The 20,628-nt window shown below is 33.8% G+C and overlaps 1 protein-coding gene and 1 pseudogene across 3 annotated transcripts in view; one reads left to right on the forward strand and one right to left on the reverse strand.

The window, feature by feature from the left end:
* The window catches only part of AKT3 (AKT serine/threonine kinase 3), a gene marked incomplete at both ends in the record, with an annotated part of 378,522 nt that overhangs the window by 298,592 nt on the left and 59,302 nt on the right, over window positions 1–20,628 (forward strand). For both annotated transcript variants that reach the window (XM_079726789.1, XM_079726788.1), the window contains one exon: window positions 573–660. In XM_079726789.1, the coding sequence (XP_079582915.1) occupies window positions 573–660 (88 nt within the window). The remainder of the gene's footprint in view (window positions 1–572; window positions 661–20,628) is intronic.
* Window positions 8,174–20,628, reverse strand: part of LOC307048606 (zinc finger CCCH domain-containing protein 15-like) — a 35,991-nt pseudogene continuing 23,536 nt past the window's right edge. The window contains exon 2 of the transcript in view: window positions 8,174–9,377. The product of the transcript in view is annotated as a zinc finger CCCH domain-containing protein 15-like (transcript). The remainder of the gene's footprint in view (window positions 9,378–20,628) is intronic.

The following is a 20,628-nucleotide window of genomic DNA, read 5'->3' on the forward strand; positions in this document are numbered from 1 at the left end:
AAATTCATTTGAGATATGAAAATACTCCATGAGTTTCTGTCTGTTAGCATGCCCTCCAAATTGTTTTTTCTAAGTAATTATCTAGTCTTTTCAGAATTTATGTTAACAAGGGTGCATTTTGACTAAAGTCGTTCTAAAATAAATTTGGTTTATAGAATTGACAATAGCTACCATTTATTGTGCTAGGTACTTACGTTATTTCTAACCCTTGCAATAATCCACCAGGCTGGTATTATTAATCCCATTATACAGATGAGAAAACTGAGATTAAGCAACTATTTTATTGTCATATATCTCATAAATTTCCGAGCCGGTTGCCTGTTTCAGGTTTGTCTCCAAAGCCTATACTCTTTTCAAATACCGTACTGTCCTAAGGCTAGTTCTTATTAATAGCATATTAGGAAAATTAGATCTTACAATTTATTTTAAAAACAAAAGCTTTTTATTTTTATGGCTATTTATCACAAGAACTATTTACACACAGAAAATTACATTTCACAAAAACTTTGTAGTTATGCATTCAGCTTATGTAAACGTTTTATACTCATTTAATTTTATTTCTGTCCTCGCAGCCTTGGTGGAGGACCAGATGATGCAAAAGAAATTATGAGACACAGTTTCTTTTCTGGAGTAAACTGGCAAGATGTGTATGATAAAAAGGTAGGTTATCTTCATGGCATAGTGTTTATATATTTTGGTTAAAATGAATTTACAGCAAAAAAATTTTTAAGTGAATAAAAGTTAATGATGTAATTATATTTTTCATTTTTACTCAGTCATTTAATTGAATGTAGGACTCCTTAGCACAAAATTTTCTTGATAGTTTTGACTCCCGAAATGCATTTTGAAATGTTATTCAATGTGATCAGCTTTTCTTTTTTATCACAATAATTTGTTAGTTTGCTTCTCATCATTTCCTTAATTCATAAAAAATAAAGGCACCAATGTTATGTTATTCTTCAGGAAAACTAACTAGCAAAACAATCATAATTTTAAAACTTTGTCTCTATGCCTTTCATTTTAAAGTGAACTCTTCATATTTATTTATACAATTTCTTATTTTAAAAGGAATTTAAAGCAATTTAGTTTTAATATTTAACAAAGTAATAAATTTATTTGTCTTCTTTGGAACGTCTCTGTTATTTGAAACAAAACTTAAAGACCCAGAGAATGGATGCTACAAATTACATAATTTTATTTTTACTGTAATCTGCTTAGTATTTGTTTTTAATACTGCAGTGTTTACTTAAGTTTAGGAACAGGAAATTGTTGTGTTTGTTCTATCTTTTAAATTTTTAAAATTTTATTTTTACTACTTCAGATATTGTTAGTACAGACACTGATTTTTATATTTTGATTTTCAAATGCTCATATAAAAATTTTACTATGAAATTTTTATGTAGTTCAGCATTTGCTTAGAAATTTTATCTAGTCAGTTTGTGTAGTTAGTCCTTCCATTTCAGTTTATTCCAGGTTTCCATATTTTTCTCTAAAACATATATCAGTCAACATTTATGTAGTGTCTACTTTGTGCCAAATATTCTTCTCTATTAACCCCTAAAGATAGAATGACATCATATGAGTTATGAGGAAGTGAGATGAGTACTTCATTTTTGTATTATGTTACAGTAATAGGGAGTGTGGTGATTTTGTAAGCATTTCTTGTAACTAGGTGTTTAAAATAGTTGCACCATGTTATGATAACTCTACTCAAACTTCACTTCAATTAAACTTACATCTCTTCAGCTTGGTGCTTCGTGACCACCTAGAGGGGTGGGATAGGGAGGGTGGGAGGGAGACACAAGAGAGAGGAGATATGGGGATATATGTGTATGTATAGCTGATTCACTTTGTTATAGAGCAGAAACTAGCACACCATTGTGAAGCAATTATGCTCCAATGAAGATGTTAAAAAAAAAAGAACTTTTGAGTTTCTACCATGTATAAAGCACTGAGGTAAGTATTGGATCCTTCTCAAACCTTATGAGAAGCTTGTGACCATTCTTAAGTTTCCTCAGTGTTTATTAACTTCATGTAGACAGTTATACATCCACTTTATAACACTGATGATATTCTTTATGAGTTGCATCCGTATATAGCCCCTAATGCACTATGTACTGTTTATCATGTCAGTACAGTATAAAAGAACCTGAAATTGGGAGACTGGGATTGACATATATACACTAATATGTATAAAATAGATAACTAATAAGAACCTGCTGTATAAAAAAATAAATAAATTAAAAAAAAAAAAGAACCTGAAAAAGAAATCTGAAAAGTATCAGGATCTTGGCATGTCTCCTAGAAATAATATATGGTCAGAGGTTTTCTTTGGCAGACAAAGTTATAAGCCACAACTAAATATTCCTTTGATATACCCTGTCTGAGGAGGATTCCACCACAACCACCACCAACAACATATAACAGAAAGAAAAATTTTCTTTAAGAGACAAATGTGGAGCACCAGTATGGCACTGCTAACCTTAAAGAAGGGGCAAAACATGGACTTTCTTCAGTCCTATTCAGAGAGTAAGATATGCTACAAAGATTTCGTCATCAGCATGCAGCTTTTCATGTTAAATTGTAGTTTGGCATCACCTAGAGAACACTCTGAGAACCCACCTACCACACAGTGAAGAAGCAAAGCTTATCCTGTCACTGTTCCACTGGGCTCAACATGCCCAGAGCGAAGGTACTATTAAGATGTCTACTCAGGCAGCTCCCTTGTGGTGAATGGAACTAGAGAAGCCAGCAAGTAGGGTAGGAGAAGGAGCTGCCAAAGCACAGCTTTGGGTGATATATGTGAAGAAATGAGTTTAAATTGTTAGTATGTTGATAAAAATAGTTGCTACTTAATTTGAGCAAAGGTGTTAGCTATCTTGCATAATGAAGCACAACCACAAAAATCACAAAGTTTCTACACTCATTTACGCCTGCTACAGGTTTACTCTGGGGGTGTGGGTAGTATACTGGATGTCAGATGAGGTACTAATGTTTTCAGCCATCTTCACACACCTGAAGAAGAACAACATCATAGCAGCATGCTTAAATTTTGAGACTCCTTCTAAAAGGATGTGAAAATACAATTGGTTTTATTTGGGTTTGTATTGTATCACTAACAAACAAGGAATCAATTATAGGAATGCTAATGCCAGTAGCTATTTTAATGAATTCATTTGTAATTCTAGTGTTTTCAAACATTTTTAAGGGGTCCTATGTCTTTAAAACATGTAACTTATTCATAAAAGGTTAATTCATCTCTAAGATCAGGTATTTTTTATTACAGTTTTACTAATTGCTTTGGGACATTTACTATTTTTATAGATTTACTACATGATTATTGGCCATTTTTCTATATATTGTGGCAGACCTAGAGATGAAGGCACATGTAAAGATCCTGGTATCTTTAGGGGAAAGCTAAATCTCTTCCTAGGCAAAGTTAAAAGTGAATTAATCTTAATTACAAGTATCATGATGTACCACTCTAAAGAACTTGGTACTGGAAGGTGGAAATACTCATCCTGGATCTGCTTCTTCCCTCTTGTGTGGAAGTGGACAAGCTGTTTTACTTCCACATAAAATTATGATCTTTGAAGTATCTTCAAGCTTTAGGATTCTCTGGTAGGATGTTTCATAATATGAATTAATCTAGTTAAATTTCTATATAAGATTTACACTCAGTTTGTCAATGTCTACAAAAAAGTCTGCTGGGATTTTCTGTGAGATTATGTTCAATTTATAGAAAAATTTGGGAAGAATTGGCATTTGAACATGCTATACGTCTACATTTATTTAGGTCTTCTTTAATTATTCTCAGGAATGTTTCTTTAATTATTCTCAGGAATGTTTCATAATTTTCAGTGTTTAGTTCTTACCCATATTTTGTTAAATTTATCCATAAGTATTTCATGTCTTCTGATGTGGATGGTATTTTTAAATTTCATTTCCATATTGTTTGCTACCAGTAGAAATAGGCTTGATTTTTGTATATTGACCTTGTGTCCTACAAGCTATTAGTTTTAGTAGCTTTTTTGTACATGACTTAGGGTTATCTAAATAGATGATCATATCTTCTATCAATAAAAAGTTTTACTTCATTTTCAATCTGCACGCATTTTATTTATTTCTTTTGCCTTATTATATTGGCTAGGACCTTTCTACAAAGTGGAATAGAAATGATGAGAGTTGACATACTGGCCTTGTTTCTAATCTTAGGGAGAAAACATTTTTTACCATTAAATATGACGTTAATCACATCTAGCACCTAAATCTTCATTACTAAATGTCATTCTCCAGTAAAAAGAACCAAGGTTATTTGGAGAAGTAGTTGATCCCACAGCTGGGATGGGGAAAATGAAAGAAGAGCCCAAGGAATTTTGTGGTACCAGAAAATAAAAAAACGAAGGTAGATGGAAAAAGGTGCATGTTTGTAGGACACAGGAGCCAACCTTAAATAATTCCCAGTGGTGAAAGCTGGAACAATTTTAGTAGCAAAACAAATATTGTATATGACCAAAAAAATAAGATACATATCCATGAGTCTATACTGCAGAAATTAATGATTGAACAAATAGATAAAATATTGAGAAGAGACATGTCTTCATTATAGGTGAATTCCAGTTAATAAATGTAGAAGGAATCAGGAAAATAGAAAATTACCATTAAAACACCAGAGTAAAAATTGCTGTATGCAAGATTCACCAATGAATGTTAAAATTAGTGGGCAAAAGTTTAAGAAGGAGGATATTTGCATAGTGTCAACGTATCTTTCCCTAAATACTTATTTACAAAGATTAAAAGAGTAATTTTACAGTAAAAAGCCCTGGCAAACACTGTCTTAAACCAAGTGATCAAGATTAATATCACCAGTAATAAGACACTGAAATCATTATAACCCATGATATGATGCCCTGAGAAGGCTGTATCACTTTTGTACTATATTCCCTCAAAATGCATAACCTCAGTATAATCATGAGAAAACCTAAGAAACCCTCAAAAGTGTCAACTTCATGTAAGGCAAGGAATGATTGTGGAACATTCACAGATTGGAAGAGACTAAGGTGGCATGATGACTAAATGCAATGTGGGGATTCTAGATTGGATCTTGGAATAGAAAAGGGCCATAAGTGGAAAAACTGGTGAAATCTAAATAAATTTGGTAGTTAATACTTTTGTACCAATTTAATTTCTTAGTTTTGATAACTGTACTATGGCTGTATAAACTATTAGCATCAGGGGAAGGTGTGTAAAGGATATGTGGGAACTGTTTGTAGTATTTTTCTAAGTCTTTTCTAAGCCTAAAATTATTTCAGTATAACAAGTTATAAAACTTTGATCTAAGTGTAGGGTTTTTAATACCTCCTTTATTGGGTTGAGGAAGTTCCTTCTATTCCTAGTATGGTAATAGTTTTTATCATGAATAAGTGTTGAATTTTATAAAAAGTTTTTTGCATCTATTGCGATGATCATATGGTTGGTCTCCTTTATATTCTGTTAAAATGGTGAATTGTATTGATTGTTTTTCTAATGTTAAATGAACCTTCTATTCCTGGGGAAAAATCTGCTTACTTATGATATTATCCTTATTATGTATTGCTAGATTTGATACAATGTATTTTTTAAAGGATTCTTTGCATGCTTAAATCATGCATGATACTGAGGTGTCATCTTTTCTTAGAATGTCTTTGTATGGTTTTCATTTCAGGATCATGTTTACCTTTTTAAAATGAGGTGGGAAGTATGCCCTCCTCTTCAATTGTATGGAATTATTTCTGTAGAATTTATATTAAATGTTCCTTAAATCTTTGGTAGAATTTACCAGTAAAGCCCCTTGGGCCTAGAGTTTTCTCATTGTTGGGAGGTTTGTAACTATGAACTTAATTCTTGAATAGTTAAGCGACTATTCTGGTTATCTGTTTTTTTCTTGATTGCGTTTTGGTATTTTATGGATTTCAAGGGATTTGTCATCTAAGTTTGCTAATTTATTGGCTTAAAAATGTTTGCAATGGGGCTTCCCTGGTGGTGCAGTGGTTGAGAGTCTGCCTGCCGATGCAGGGGACACGGGTTCGTGCCCCGGTCCGGGAAGATCCCACATGCTACGGAGAGGCTGGGCCCGTGAGCCATGGCCGCTGAGCCTGCGCGTCCAGAGCCTGTGCTCCGCAACGGGAGAGGCCACAACAGTGAGAGGCCCGCGTACTGCAAAAAAATAATAATAAATAAATAAATTAATTAATTAATTAATTAAATGTTTGCAATATTCTCTTTATATCTTTATAGTGTTTGTTGTATATGTAGTGATGACTTCTTTTATTCCTGATATTGGTATATTGTTCTTCTGTGTTCAAAGTCATTAATTCTCATCTTTATTATTTCTTTATTCTGCTTCTTTTGACTTGATGTTGCTTTTCTTTATCTATCTTCTTTAGGAGGAAGCTAAGGTTATTGGCTTGAGACCTTTCTCTTTTTCTAACATAAGCACTTAATGCTATGTTTCTATCTAAGGACAGTTAGCCATGCTTTGCGAATTTTGATGTGTTGTGTTTTCATTTCAAAATATTTTTAGTTCCTCTTGTGATTACTTCTTAACTCAGGGATTATTCAGGAGAGTGTTGTTCACAATTTCCAAATATATGGATTTTTCAGACATCTTTCTGTTATTGATTCCTACTTATCTATGGTTGGAAAACATATTTCATATGATATTAATCCTTTAAAATTTATTGAGATTTGTTTTATGGTCAATAAAATGGTTTATCTTGGTGTATGTTTCATACACACTTGAAAAAAATGTGTATTCTACTTATATTGCATAAAATATTCTACCAGTATCCATTTGGTCAAGATGATTGACAGTGTTGTTTATGTCTCCTATATTATTACTGATTTTATGTCTACTTGTTCTATCAGTTATTGAAAAAGGATCATTGAAGTCTTTAGCTATAATTGTGGATTTGCTTGTTTCTCTTTTTAGATCTGCTTCTTGAATTTTGAAGCTTCATTGTTAGTTGCATACATAGCAATTTAGGATCGCTATGTCTTCTTGGTGAATCTACCCCCTTTTCATTATGAAGTGTTCTTTCATATTCGTAACATTAATCTTTGTTTTGAAATCTACTTTGTCTGACATTAATATGAGTACTCCAGCTTTCTTTTGAATTTGTATATTTTTCCCATCTTGTTATTTTTAACCTATATCATTATATTTAAGTGTATTTTCTCTTAGACATGATATAGTTGATTCTTGCTTTGTTTTTTTGGATTTTAATGTATGAGGATTTTATTTACAACATTATTAACGACAACAACAAAAAAATTAAACATAGGTTACTGCAGCTGATCCTGTGAGATTTAAGAAGTTCCATTTTAAATAGCCATCAAATTGTCCAAAGATATACAATACTAAATCTGTGGTTTTCTTTATGAATTACAGTGCTCATATTTTAGGCAGTCCTTTTTTTCTTTTTAATAAATTTATTTATTTCTTTTTGGCTGCCTTGGGTCTTCGTTGCTGTGCACGGGCTTTCTCTAGTTGTGGTGAGTGGGGGCTACTCTTTGTTGCGGTGCGCGGGCTTCTCATTGCAGTGGCTTCTCTTGTTGCGGAGCACAGGCTCTAGGCTCAGAGGCTTCAGTAATTGTGGCTCTCGGGCTCTAGAGCGCAGCCTAAGTAGTTGTGGCACATGGCCTTAGTTCCTCCAAGGCATGTGGGATCTTCCCGGAGCAGGGCTCGAACCCATGTCCCCTGCATTGTTAGGTGGATTCTTAACCACCGCGCCACCAGGGAAGCCCTAGGCAGTCTTTTAAACATATAAATACAAAAGAAATGAAATCACTTATTAAAAACTTTGTTAAATGAAGGATATTTTAAATTTACATTTATGTTGTCCTTGTAATACTACATGCCCAATGAAAATCAGGAGCTTGAAGGGCAATTACACTTCCTACCTGAGTGGACAGTTAGAACAGTCAATCATTTTCAGTTTATCATGAACTACTCTGAACTTACTATGAGATGTAGCTAGAGTCAGGGAGAATATTCCTTTTTTGGAGGCAAGTAAGCCCACCAGAATTAGCATGGAAAATAAACATCCTATTGAAGAATTCTAGGCGGAAAAATTAATGTAGTCAATTTCAACCATGCTGAGCTGGCTTAATTTTTTCATTGACTTGTATGATGTCATTCTTCTAAACCAAGTGTGTTTAAGTTCTTTTAGATCATCCACATCTTCCCCCCAAAAGGTTTTCATCAATAGGAATAGCATCGATGGCTCCATTTTTCTGTTCCTTCCCTTCATTGTCTTCTTCCAAATCACTTCTTTTGCCATTTTTAGCCCTACCTCTGTAAGCTTTGCTTAATTTATCTCTTTCTGAAGTATGTGTGCTGAAATCTTTCAAGACTGGCTACAGTAATACCTGTTTCATCTACATCGCTCATTGAATCATTAGCCTCATCTCCACCTGTTCCCTGGGTGTAACAGGTATCGTCTGCTTCCTCCTCATTATCATCAGCTCAGGATGAAAATCAAACATCTCACAACTACTGAAAACTAGTGCCTACCCCGTTTTGAAGTCTGCTTTCCTTCTTTGCATTTCTTGCTTAAGTTTATCAATCTCTTCTTGTTTTTTCCTTGCATGTAAGAAAAGGTTCTGGAGTTATTTTGGCAGCATTTGGACCTAGGGCAGAACACTTTTTCAATTAGATCTTCTAATGAAATTCTCTGTTCTTTCTCTTCTTTCCTTTTATAAAAGATAAAAGTATACAATACAATATAAATACAATACAAATCCAGGAGGAAGTGTATCATGATACATGCAAATATCTCCCCCTCCATGGCATATCCAAAGCCAGCCATATTTGTTGTTTTCAGTAGCTTCAAAGAAATGTCTGTACACTAACAGTTTTGGAGTTTTTCTTTTCTACCTCACTGTGGTTGTTACTCACTGCTTCTTCCAGTTTTTCTCTCATCCCAATTAACTGTAGTATACTTTTCAAGTTCTTCACTGCTTGCATCAATCACATTTTCTCACGACAGTCAAGTCATGAGAGAACTTATACTTATCTCCTTTAGTGCTCTGCCCATGCACATACCACAGATTTAGGATCTGCACCTTTACCTAGTTTTTGAGCAGCAACTACAGGTTTGAATAACTCATTTAGCTCTTGCAATTCTTACTTTTTGTCATCTTTCTTCGATTTCTCTTTGGCTTCCTTTTATGCTACCTGATGTGGATTTTGTTGACCAAATTGAACTTGATGAGTGACAGCCTTGATAAACTTTTGTTGCTTTGCTCCTTTCTTATTCTTTAGACCAAAAGTTTTGTCTCCAATAATCTTCTTTTTTCTACTCCACTTTTTTGCTTCCCCCAGCCTGAGCAGGTTTCTTGGTTGGGGGGCAGGGGGCATTGTGGAGACACTTGACACCAGCCAGACTTCAGCACAGTTGTATACCATCAGGGGATCTGGACCCATGGCAAGAGGAGGAAGATGAACACACAGCCACCTTAGTCGCTATACCATACCTTGATTTTTTCTTATTCATTAGATAATATATGACTTTTTTTTTTTTTTTTTTGCGCGCGGTACATGGGCCTCTCACCGTTGCAGCCTCTCCCGCTGCAGAGCACAGGCTCCGGACGCGCAGGCCCAGCGGCCATGGCCCACGGGCACCGCCGCTCTGCATCATGTGGGATCCTCCCAGACCAGGGCACGAACCCATATCCCCTGCATCGGCAGGCGGACTCTCAACCACTGTGCCACCAGGGAAGCTCAATATATGACTTTTAATGGAATGTGCAGCCCATTTTTATTTAATTCAATTATCGACATAGTTGGGTTGAAATCTGCCATCTTGCATTTTGTTTTTTATTTGTTTCTTTATCTGCCTTCTTTTGGATTTATTGAATATTTTTATGATTCCATTTTATCTGAGCTATTGTGTCATTAGCTATACTCCTTTGTTTTCTTCTCTTGAGATTGTTTTAGAGTTTTCCATATATATGCTTAACTTATCACACTGTACCTTCAGTTAATATTATAAACATATCACTTTCAATAGCATATTTCTGTTTCCCCTTCCATTCTTTATGCTATCATTTTCATGTATTTTACTTTCATGTGTTATAAGCATCACAATACATCATAATTCTCTTTAGCTTTAGACAATTATATTTTAATGTGCTGAAAAAATGCTTTATATTTACTACTAGAAGCACTCTCCATTCCTTTATGTAGATCCATGCTTCCATCTGGTATCGTTTTTTGTTTTGTTTTCTTTTTTTCTTCTTCATTGTTTTTCTTTAGCCTTTACTCTAAAGCTCATTTAGCTCCATGTCTAAAACATGATCCCCCTAATTTGGAAATATTCATGGAAAAAAGAATGCATTTGAAGGAAATACAGGCTTGGAATTGATGGGAATGTGACATTTCAGAGGGGAGACCAATGTAAGAAGAAATAAAGTCGTTATGATTGAAGTGCATGAAATAATTTTGAAGCTGGGAAGAACCAGCAATTTATGGTAGATGCAGAAAATGGAGAAGTGAGCCTGTTAATTTGGTATTGTTTCTTGAAAATTTAGCTCATGTTTGATTGATCCACCTACTTACCAGAATTATAAATCCTGAAGTAGGGGAATGACATAAGATGATTGGACCTTTTCAAGTTTGTTGGTGTAGACTTTTAGGCAGAAGAGTTTGGAAAAACAGAATCTCATTTAGAGACTGCTGCAATGTTACAAGTGTTATGCGGTAGAGTCCAATGAAATAGAATAAAGGCAATGAGGAAGGAAAAGGAAATGTGAATGCTATAGATATTTTTAAGAAGTAAGAATTAGTAATCTAGTCTGACAATCCTGGGGAAATGGGGGAGGATTATTGCTGGTTTTGGTAATAATTTAATTTTAAATGGAATTATCTCAGGGCTAGAAATACAGCACTAACATTTGGAAATGAGAGCAAGAATCAGTAAGGAAATTCAATGAATTTAAAGTTGTGGGAATGGATTTCCTCTATAAAAAGGAGAGGAATCGAAAATAAATGGGAAAGGGGAGGAGACTTAGGGAGAGAGACAGAGGGGGAGAGAAGGTATGAGAACACTGAGAGCTATGATTGAGTAGTAAAAAATATCTGTGGTCAGGAATGGGAGTTGGTTTGAGGACACATTTATGTAAGGTGTGTCAAGGTCCTTTGTGAAGTATTATTTTAAAAGTTGCAGTGGCACTTTTCTGACTGAATCATGGCTCTCTATTTTCTGGTTGAAAAACTCAGCATGAGGAGTTTGGTGATTGATGACAGTCATGCCAATGTTAGTGATTGTTATTGTTTTCAAAAAGCAAGGTTAGACAAGTATAACATGAACACTAACATAGAAGAGAGAGAAGCTAAAAAGATGCTTCTAGGTAGCTTCATGTTGATATTCTCCTTATCCTACTCAAATGGTGGTTGAGTCTAAAACTTCAGGTCAAAGAAAGATGAGCCACAAATATCTACCAAATGTTCTGACAGTTTAACTTTAAAATTACTCTCTTCTGTTGATTGTGAGGCATTGCACTGAGGATATAAAAGAACACAGACAGCTGTCAAAACCAACGTTAGTTGTGATATGAAATGCAAATGGTTTAAGCTGTAAAAGTCCTCAAGTGGGTTAAAAACAAAATATAACTAGATGTTCTGTACAAGAATCTCACCTAAAACAAAATTACACAGAAAAGTGTAAAAAATAAGAGGATGAATAGAGGTTTAACAGTCAAATGTCACAAAAAGTAAACACAGACAATTATAATATTGAGCTAAGTAGATTTCAACACATAAATATTAAATGGGAGAAGTCAAATTTTGGCATAATGAACAATAGTATGATCTCCAACATAAAAAGTAAAATTTTTGCAGCAAATAGCATTTATGTGCACAAAACACTATTAGAAATGCCAGAAGCCCTGATAGAAATGCAGTTTCTTTCTTAACGTGGCAGATGTTCATCAACTTTTTGATCTTTTGAAAGAGCCAGCTTGTGATTTTGGTGATTTTCTCTATCAGTTTTCAATTTTCAAATTTATGGATTTATGCTCTCGTTTTTATTTATTTTCTTCTCCTTATTTCAGATTTTATTTGCTCTTCTATTTCTGGTTTCCTAAACTGGAAGCATAGATTATTGCTTTTACATCTTTCTTTTCAAATGTATGATTCAATGCTATACGTTTTCCTATATATACTGTTTATAGTGCATCCCACAAATTTTGATAAGTTGTATTTTCTTTTCTTCTTTTTTTTTTTTTTTTTTGTGGTACGCGGGCCTCTCACCGCTGTGGCCTCTCCCGTTGTGGAGCACAGGCTCAGCGGCCATGGCTCATGGGCCTAGCTGCTCCGCGGCATGTGGGATCTTCCCAGACCAGGGCACGAACCCGTGTCCCTGCATCGGCAGGCAGACTCAACCACGGCGCCACCAGGGAAGCCCATATTTTCTTTTTCTTTTTTTTTTTTGTGGTAAGCGGGCCTCTCACTGTTGTGGCCTCTCCTGTTGTGGAGCACAGGCTCCAGATGCTCAGGCTCAGTGGCCATGGCTCACAGGCCTAGCCGCTCCGTGGCATGTGGGATCTTCCCGGACTGAGGCACGAACCCGTGTCCCCTGCATCGGCAGGCGGACTCTCAACCACTGCGCCACCAGGGAAGCCCTATTTGGTTAAAAATATATTTAAATTTTTCTTAAGACATCTTTTTGACCTATATGTTATTTAGAACTATATTATTTAATCTCTAAGTATTTTTAGTTTTTCCAGATATCTTTAACTTATTGATTGCCAATTTAATTCTATTGTTGTTTGAGAGCATACCTTTGTATGATTTCTGTTCTTTTAAATTTTTTAAGGTGTGTTTTATGGCCTAGAATACGGTTTGTCTTGGTGAATGTTCTGTGAGCTTAAGAAGAATGTGTATTGCTACTGTTGTTGGAGAAGGCAGTCTATAAATATCAATTAGATCCAGTTGGCTGATGGTGCTTTTCAGTCCTTACTAATTTTCTGCCTGCTGGATCTGTCAATTACTGATAAAGGGATGTTAAAGTTTCCAACTGTAGTAGTGAATTAATCTATTTCTCCTTGCAGTTCTATCAGTTTTTGTCCATTGTATTTTGAAACTCTCTTGTTACATGCGTACACATTAAGCATTGTTATGTCTTTTTGGAGAATTAACCCCTTTATCATTATGTAACGTCTCTTTTAATCTGTGATAATTTTCATTACTCTGAAGTCGGCTGTGTCTGAAATTAATATAGCTACTCCAGCTTTCTTTTGATAAGTGTTACCATGGTTTCCCTTACTTATTTTTTAACCTGCAATTAATGCAGTCTTAGATCACATTAGTTTGTTTTTTTTAATCAAAGTACAGTTGACTTACAATATCCTGTTAGCTTCAGGTGTACAGCCCAGCAATTCATTTATACATATGTATATTTTCTTGTCTTCAGATACTCTTCCCTTATAGGTTATTGCAAAGTATTGAGTATAGTTCCCTGTGCTATACAGTAGATTCTTGTTGGTTATCTATTTTATATACAGTAGTGTTAATGCCAACCTCATAATTTATCTCTCCCCCCACCCCCTTTCCCTTTTCGTAACCATAAGTTTGTTTTCTATGTCTGTGAGTGTCTTTCTGTTTTGGAAATATCGGTTTTGGAAATAAGTTCATTTGTAACTTTTTTTTTTTAGGTTCCACATATAAGCGATATCATATGATATTTATCTTTCACTGTCTGGCTTGCGTTACTTCACTTAGTATGATAATCTCTAGGTCCATCTATGTTGCTGCAAATGGCATTATTTCATTCCTTTTTATGGCTGAGCAATATTCCATTGTATATGTATACACCACATCTTCTTTATCCATTCATCTGTCGATGGACATTCAGGTTGCTTTCATGTCTTGTCTATTGTGAATAGTGATGCTATGAACCTCATGTATCTTTTTGAATTATGACTTTCTCTGGATATATGCCTGGGAGTGGGATTGCAGGATCATATGGTAGCTCTATTTTTAGTTTTTTAAGAAGCCTCCATACTGTTCTCCATAGTGGCTGTACCAATTTACATTCCTGCCAACAGTGAAGAAGGGTTCCTTTTTTTCCACACCCTCTCCAGCATTTATTATTTGTAGACTTTTTGATGCTGTCCATTTTGAGCAGTGTGAGGTGGTACCTCATTGTAGTTTTGATTTGCATTTCTCTAATGATTAGTGATGTTGAGCATCTTTTCATGTGCCTTTTGACCATCTGTATGTCTTCTTTGCACAGCTACATGTAAAAGAATGAAATTAGAACATTCTCTAACACCATACACAGAAATAAACTCAAAATGGATTAAAGACCTAAATGTAAGACCCAATACTATAAAAATCCTAGAGGAAAACATAGGCAGCACACTGTTTGAGGAATATCTTTTTGGATTCATCTCCTAGAGTAATGGAAAAATAATAATAAACAAATGGGACCTAATTAAACTTAAAAGGTTTTGCACAGCAAAGGATACCATACACAAAATGAAAAGACAGCCTGCAAAGTGAGAGAAAATATTTGCAAATGATGTGACTGGCAAGGGATTAATCTCCAAAATGTACAAATGGCTCATGTAGTTCAATATCAAAAAAACAAACAACCCAATCAAAAAATGGGCAGAAGATTTAAATAGGTATCCCCTCACTTTTAATCTCTTTGTGTCTTTATATTTAAAGTGGATTTCTTGTAGATAACATATGGTTGGGTCTTGTTTTTTTACCTCTCTGACGGTCTTTGTCTTTTAGCTGTTTATAGACATTGACATTTAAAGTGACATTGACATAGTTGAATTAATATCTGTTCATTGAATTAATAGTTGAATTTATTTTCTATTCATTATCCTGTTCTTTGTATCTTCTTTTCTTTTCCACTTTTTACTTTTTTTCTGACTTGCCTGGTTTTAAGGGAGCATTTTCTAAGACTGCATTTTTCCTTCTCTCTTAACTTATCCTTTACACTTCTTTTAAATTTTCTTAGTGCTTGACCTTAGAGTTTGCAGTCTATATTTATAACTAATTCAAGGCCTTTTTCAAATAATACTATACCACTTCATGGATAGTACAAGTTCCTTATAACATTGCTGTCATTAATGTCACTTGTCCATAACCTAGAATTATTGTACATATTGTTGCATTATTATTTTGAACAAACTTTTTTTTTTGGCTGCATTATGCAGCTGCAGGCTCTTAGTTCCCTGACCAGGGATCGAACATGTGCTCCCTGCATTGGGAGCACAGAGTCTTAACCAATGGACCACCAGGGAAGTCCCATAACAAACTTTTTTTTTTCTATTGGAGTATGGTTGCTTTACAATATTGTGTTAGTTTATACTTTACAGCAAAGTGAATCAGCTATATGTATAAATATGTCCCCTCTTTTTTGGATTTCCTTCTCATTTAGGTCACCACAGAGCATTGAGTAGAGTTCCCTGTGCTATACAGTAGGTTCTCATTAGTTATCTATTTTATACATAGTATCAATAATGTATATATGTCAATCCCAATTGCCCAATTTGTCCAATCCCCCCTTTGCCCCTTGGAATCTATACATTTGTTCTCTACGTCTGTGTCTCTATTTCTGCTTTGTAAATAAGATCATCTATACCAATTTTTTTCAGATTCTACATATATGCATTAATATACAATATTTATTTTTCTCTTTCTGACTTACTTCACTCTGTACGACAGTCTCTAGGTCCATTCATGTCTCTACAAATGACCCAATTTCATTCCTTTTTATGGCCGAATAATATTCCATTGTATATATGTACCACATCTTCTTTATCCATTCCTCTGTTAATGGACATTTAGGTTGCTTCCATGTCCTGGCTGTTATAAATAGTGCTGCAGAGAACCTTGAGGGTGCATGTGTCTTTTTGAATTGTGGTTTTCTCAAGGTATATGCCCAGTAGTGGGATCGCTAGGTCATATGGTAATTCTATTTTTAGTTTTAAAAGAACCTCCTTACTGTTCTTTATAATGACTGTATCAATTTACATTCCCACCAACAATGCATGAGGGTTTCCTTATCTCCACACCCTCTCCAGCATTTATTGTTCATAGATTTTTTGATAATGGCCATTCTGACTGATGTGAGGTGATACCTCATTTTAGTTTTGATTTGCATTTCTCTAATAATTAATGTTGAGCATATTTTCATGTGTTTGTTGGCCATCCATATGTCTTCTTTGGAGAAATGTCTATTTAGGTCTTCCACTCATTTTTTGATTGGGTTTTTTGTTTTTTTGATATTGAGCTGCATGAGCTGTTTATATATTTTGGAGATTAATCCCTTGTTGGCTGCTTCACCAGCTATATGTAAAAGAATGAAATTAGAACACTCCCTAATACCATACACAAAAATAAACTCAAAGTGAACAAACTTATGTCTAATTATTTTAATTAAGAATATGGAAAAAAATATTTAATCTTCGTGTATTCCTTCTTTAATACACTTCCTTTCTTTATGTAAATCTGTTTCTGACCTATACCATTTGCCTTCTTTTTGATGAATTTCTTTTAATAGTTTTTGCAAGGTAGGTCTCCTGGTGACAAATTACCTCCATTTTTTGTCTGGGAAAGTCTTTATTTTTCCTTATTTTTGAAGGATAATTTTGCTATACACAGAATTCTAGGTTGATGCTTTTGTCTTTCAACACTAAGTATTTCACTCCATTTTTTCATTGCTTGCAAGGTTACTGAAGAGAAATTCAATGTAATTCTTAGCTTTCACTTTTATAGATAAAGTTTTTTGCTGTGTGTGTGCACGTGCGCACGCACACACACCCACTTCTGCCTTCTCTCAAGATTTTATCTTTGTCTTTGATTTTCTTCAGTTTAAATGGCTATACCTATGGCTAAGTGTAGATTTGGGGGTACTTGTCTTGACTGATATTCTCTGAACTTCCAGGACCTGTAGTATGGTGCCTAGCACTAATTTTGGAATACTGTTATTGCTTCAAATATTTCTTTTGTTCCATTCTCTCTCTTTTCTTCTCATATTCCCATTACATGTACATTACATCTTTTATAATTGTCTCACAATTCTTGGATATTCTGTTGTTTTTTATTTTTTCTCTTTGCATTTCAATTTTGAAAGTTTCTATTAACATTTCTTCAAGCTCACTGATTCTGTCCTTTGCTGTGTTCTGATTGGTGAGCCTATCAAAAGCATTCTTAACTTCTGTGATGGTGTTTTTGATTGCTAGCACTTCCTTGGATTCTTTCTTAGAGATTCCATTTATCTACTTATATTATCCATCTGTTCTTGCATATAGTCAACTTTTTTTACTAAAGCCTTTAATATATTGATCATAGCTGCTTCAAATTCCTAGTCTCATAATTCCAACATCTCTCTCTTCCATATTTGAGGCTTGCTCTGTATCTTGAAATATATTTTTTATCTTTTAATATGTCTTATAATTTTTTGTTGAATGTCAGGCATTTGGTACTGAGTGAAAGAAACCAAGGAAACTGAGGTAAATAGGTCTTTGGTGGAGGTTTTTTGTGTATGTCACTAGTTTATCAGGTTCGAATGTATTTAATAGTTTTAGTACCTTTCTTTTTTTTAGGAGGTAGTCTACATAGATGATCATGTCATCTGTTTCCAACTTGTATGCCTTTTATTTCTTCTTTTTCTTACTTATTGCATTGACTAGGATCTCCAGAACAATGTTGTGTAGAGATGGTGAGAACAGACATTTAATTATTACTAATTTGGGGGAGATAGAATTTGCATTTTCCCTTCTGATTATGATATTAACTGTAGGGTTTTTTTATGCATGCCATCTCTCAGGTTGACAAAATTATCTGCTATTTCTATTTCATGAACATTTTTATTATGAATAAATGCTGGATTTTGTTGAATGCTTTTTTTCTGCATTCATTGAGATAACTATGTGACGTTTCTACCTTAGTTTATTAATACATTGACTCACATTGATTGATTTTCACTTGCATGCCTAGGATAAACCTCTAAACAATCATGGTATATTATCTCTTTTATATATTGCTAGATTGTTTTAGTATTTTGTTAAGAATTTTGCATTTATAGTCATAGGAAATATTGGACTATATTTTTCTTTTCATTTTATATCTGGTTTTAGAATCAGGATAATGTTGGACACCAAAAATAAGTGGTGTTCTCTCTTCTATTTTATGGAAAAGTTTGCATAGAATTGCTCTTATTTCTTCTTTAAATGTTGACAGAATGTCCTGTGAAGCCGTCTGAGCCTAGAAATTCAATTTATTTAGTGGGTATACGGTACCTCTTATTTTCTGTTTCTTTTCAGTGAGATTTTGTAATTTATCTGTGTTTCAAGGAATTAAAAAAATTTGTCTAATTGTTGAATTCATTGGCATCAAATTGATGGAATATTTTCTTTATTTTTTTTCTATTCCTTTTACCTTGTTTTATAAATTAGCTCTTCCTTTTAGCCAATTATGTTGAAAACTTATTAGATTTGAATCCTTTCTTTTATAATATGAGCTTGTAGTGCTATATTTTTACTACCTCTAAGAACTGCCCTAGCTGCATCATGTAAGTTTTATGTCATATTATGATTTAATTTTTATTTCAAAATGCTTTCTAATTTTCCTTGTGATTCCTTCTATGACCCTATGGTTTTCTGAAGTGTGTTGTTTGATTTACAATATTTGGAGATATTTTAGTTATCTTTCTGTTTACATCTCTAGTCAAATTTTGTTGTTGTTAAGGAACATTAAGGAACATACTATTTATAATATTAAATAGTTTAAATCTATTGAGATTTGTTTAATGAAGAAAATATGGTTTATGTTGATGAGTGTTGCATGTGCATTTGATATAATGTGTATTCTTCTCTTGTTATATACAGTGTTCTATAAATGTCAATTAGATCAAGTGGGTTAATAGTTTTAAGTCTTCTACATCCTTACTGATTGTTTGACAGCTTGCTTTTATCAGTTACTAAAAGAGGATAAGTAAAATCCTGAAGGATAATTGTGGTGTTGACTAATTCTCTTTCAGTTCTATCACTTTGTCTTTACTTTAAACTTAAAGTTCTGTTCTTAGGTGCACCCAGATTTAAGACTGTTATATCTTCATGAAGTGAATTTCATCACTTCATCTAGGTTAGCCAATTTTTGGCATAAAGATTAGAGTGGATATACATGAAATAGACAATAGAAAAACAATAGAGAAAGTCAGTAAAACCAAAAATAGTTCATTGTTTGAAAAGATCAACAAAATTGACAAACTTTTAAATAGATTGACTAAGAAAAAGAGAAAAAGCAAATATTAAAATCACAAGTGAAAAACATTACTACTGACTTTACAGAAATAAAAAGAATTATGAGAATAATATGAACACCTGTACACTCATAAAGTGGGTAACCTATATGTATTGGAAGAATTCCTAAAAACGTACAAACTGCCAAATGACTCAAGTAGAAATAGAAATTTTGAATAGACCTAAAACTAATAAGAACTAATAAGGACAAAGTAATCAAAAAACCAATAAAGAAAAGCCCTAGACCAGATAGCTTCACTAGAGAATTCTTCCAACATTTAAAGGAGAAATAATGCCAATCCTTCTCAAACTATTCCAAGAAACTGAAGAGGAGTGAGTACTTCCTGACTCATTCTGTGAAGACAGCATTACCCTGATTCCAAAATCATGCAAAGACACTGCAAGAAAACTATACACCAATATTCCCAGTTAATACACATGCAAAAATTCTCAACAAAACACTAACAAACCAATCAGCAGCATATTAAAAGGATTATACATCATGATGAAGTCAGTTGTATTCCAGGAATGCAAAGATTCATAATACTAAAATCAATCAATGTAATACCCTACTTTAACAGAATAAAGAAAAAACCCATGTGATTTCAGTTGGTGCAGAAAAAGCATTTGACAAAATTCAGCACTCTTTCATGGTAAAACAAACAAAATAAAACAAACAAAAAAACATACTCAGAAAACTAGAAATAGAAGGAAACCTCCTCATCATAATAAAGGCCATGTATGAACCCACAGGTCACACACTCAATGATGAAAGTCTGAAAGCTTTTCCCCAAAGATAAGGAAGAAGACAAGGATTCCTACTTTCAGCACTTTTTTTCAACATAGTACTAGAAGTTGTTGTCAGAATATTTAGAAGGAACAGGAAATAATATGCAATCAAATGGGAAAGGAAGTGGTAAAACTATCTCTGTTAACAGATGACATGATCTTATATGTAGAAAACACTAAGGAATACAGACACACACCAAAAAACCTCTTAAAGCTAATGAAAAATCCAGCAAAGTTGCAGATACAAAATCACACACAAAATAATTATATTTCTACACATTAACTATATCTGAAAAGTAAATTAAGAAAACAATTCCATAGAAAATAGCATCAAAAAGAATAAAATATTTAGGAATAAATATAATTACATAGATGTAAAATTTATATTCTGCAAACTACAAAACATTGCTTAAATAAATTAGACAAATAATTGGAAAGACATCCCATGTTTGTGGGTTGGAAACTTAATATTGTTGAGATGATAATTACTGGTCAAAGTGGATGTTACTGATTCAGTGAAATCCTTATGAAATG

This window comes from Hyperoodon ampullatus (assembly GCF_949752795.1).
Source record: "Hyperoodon ampullatus genome assembly, chromosome: 2".
Lineage (NCBI taxonomy): Eukaryota > Metazoa > Chordata > Mammalia > Artiodactyla > Ziphiidae > Hyperoodon > Hyperoodon ampullatus.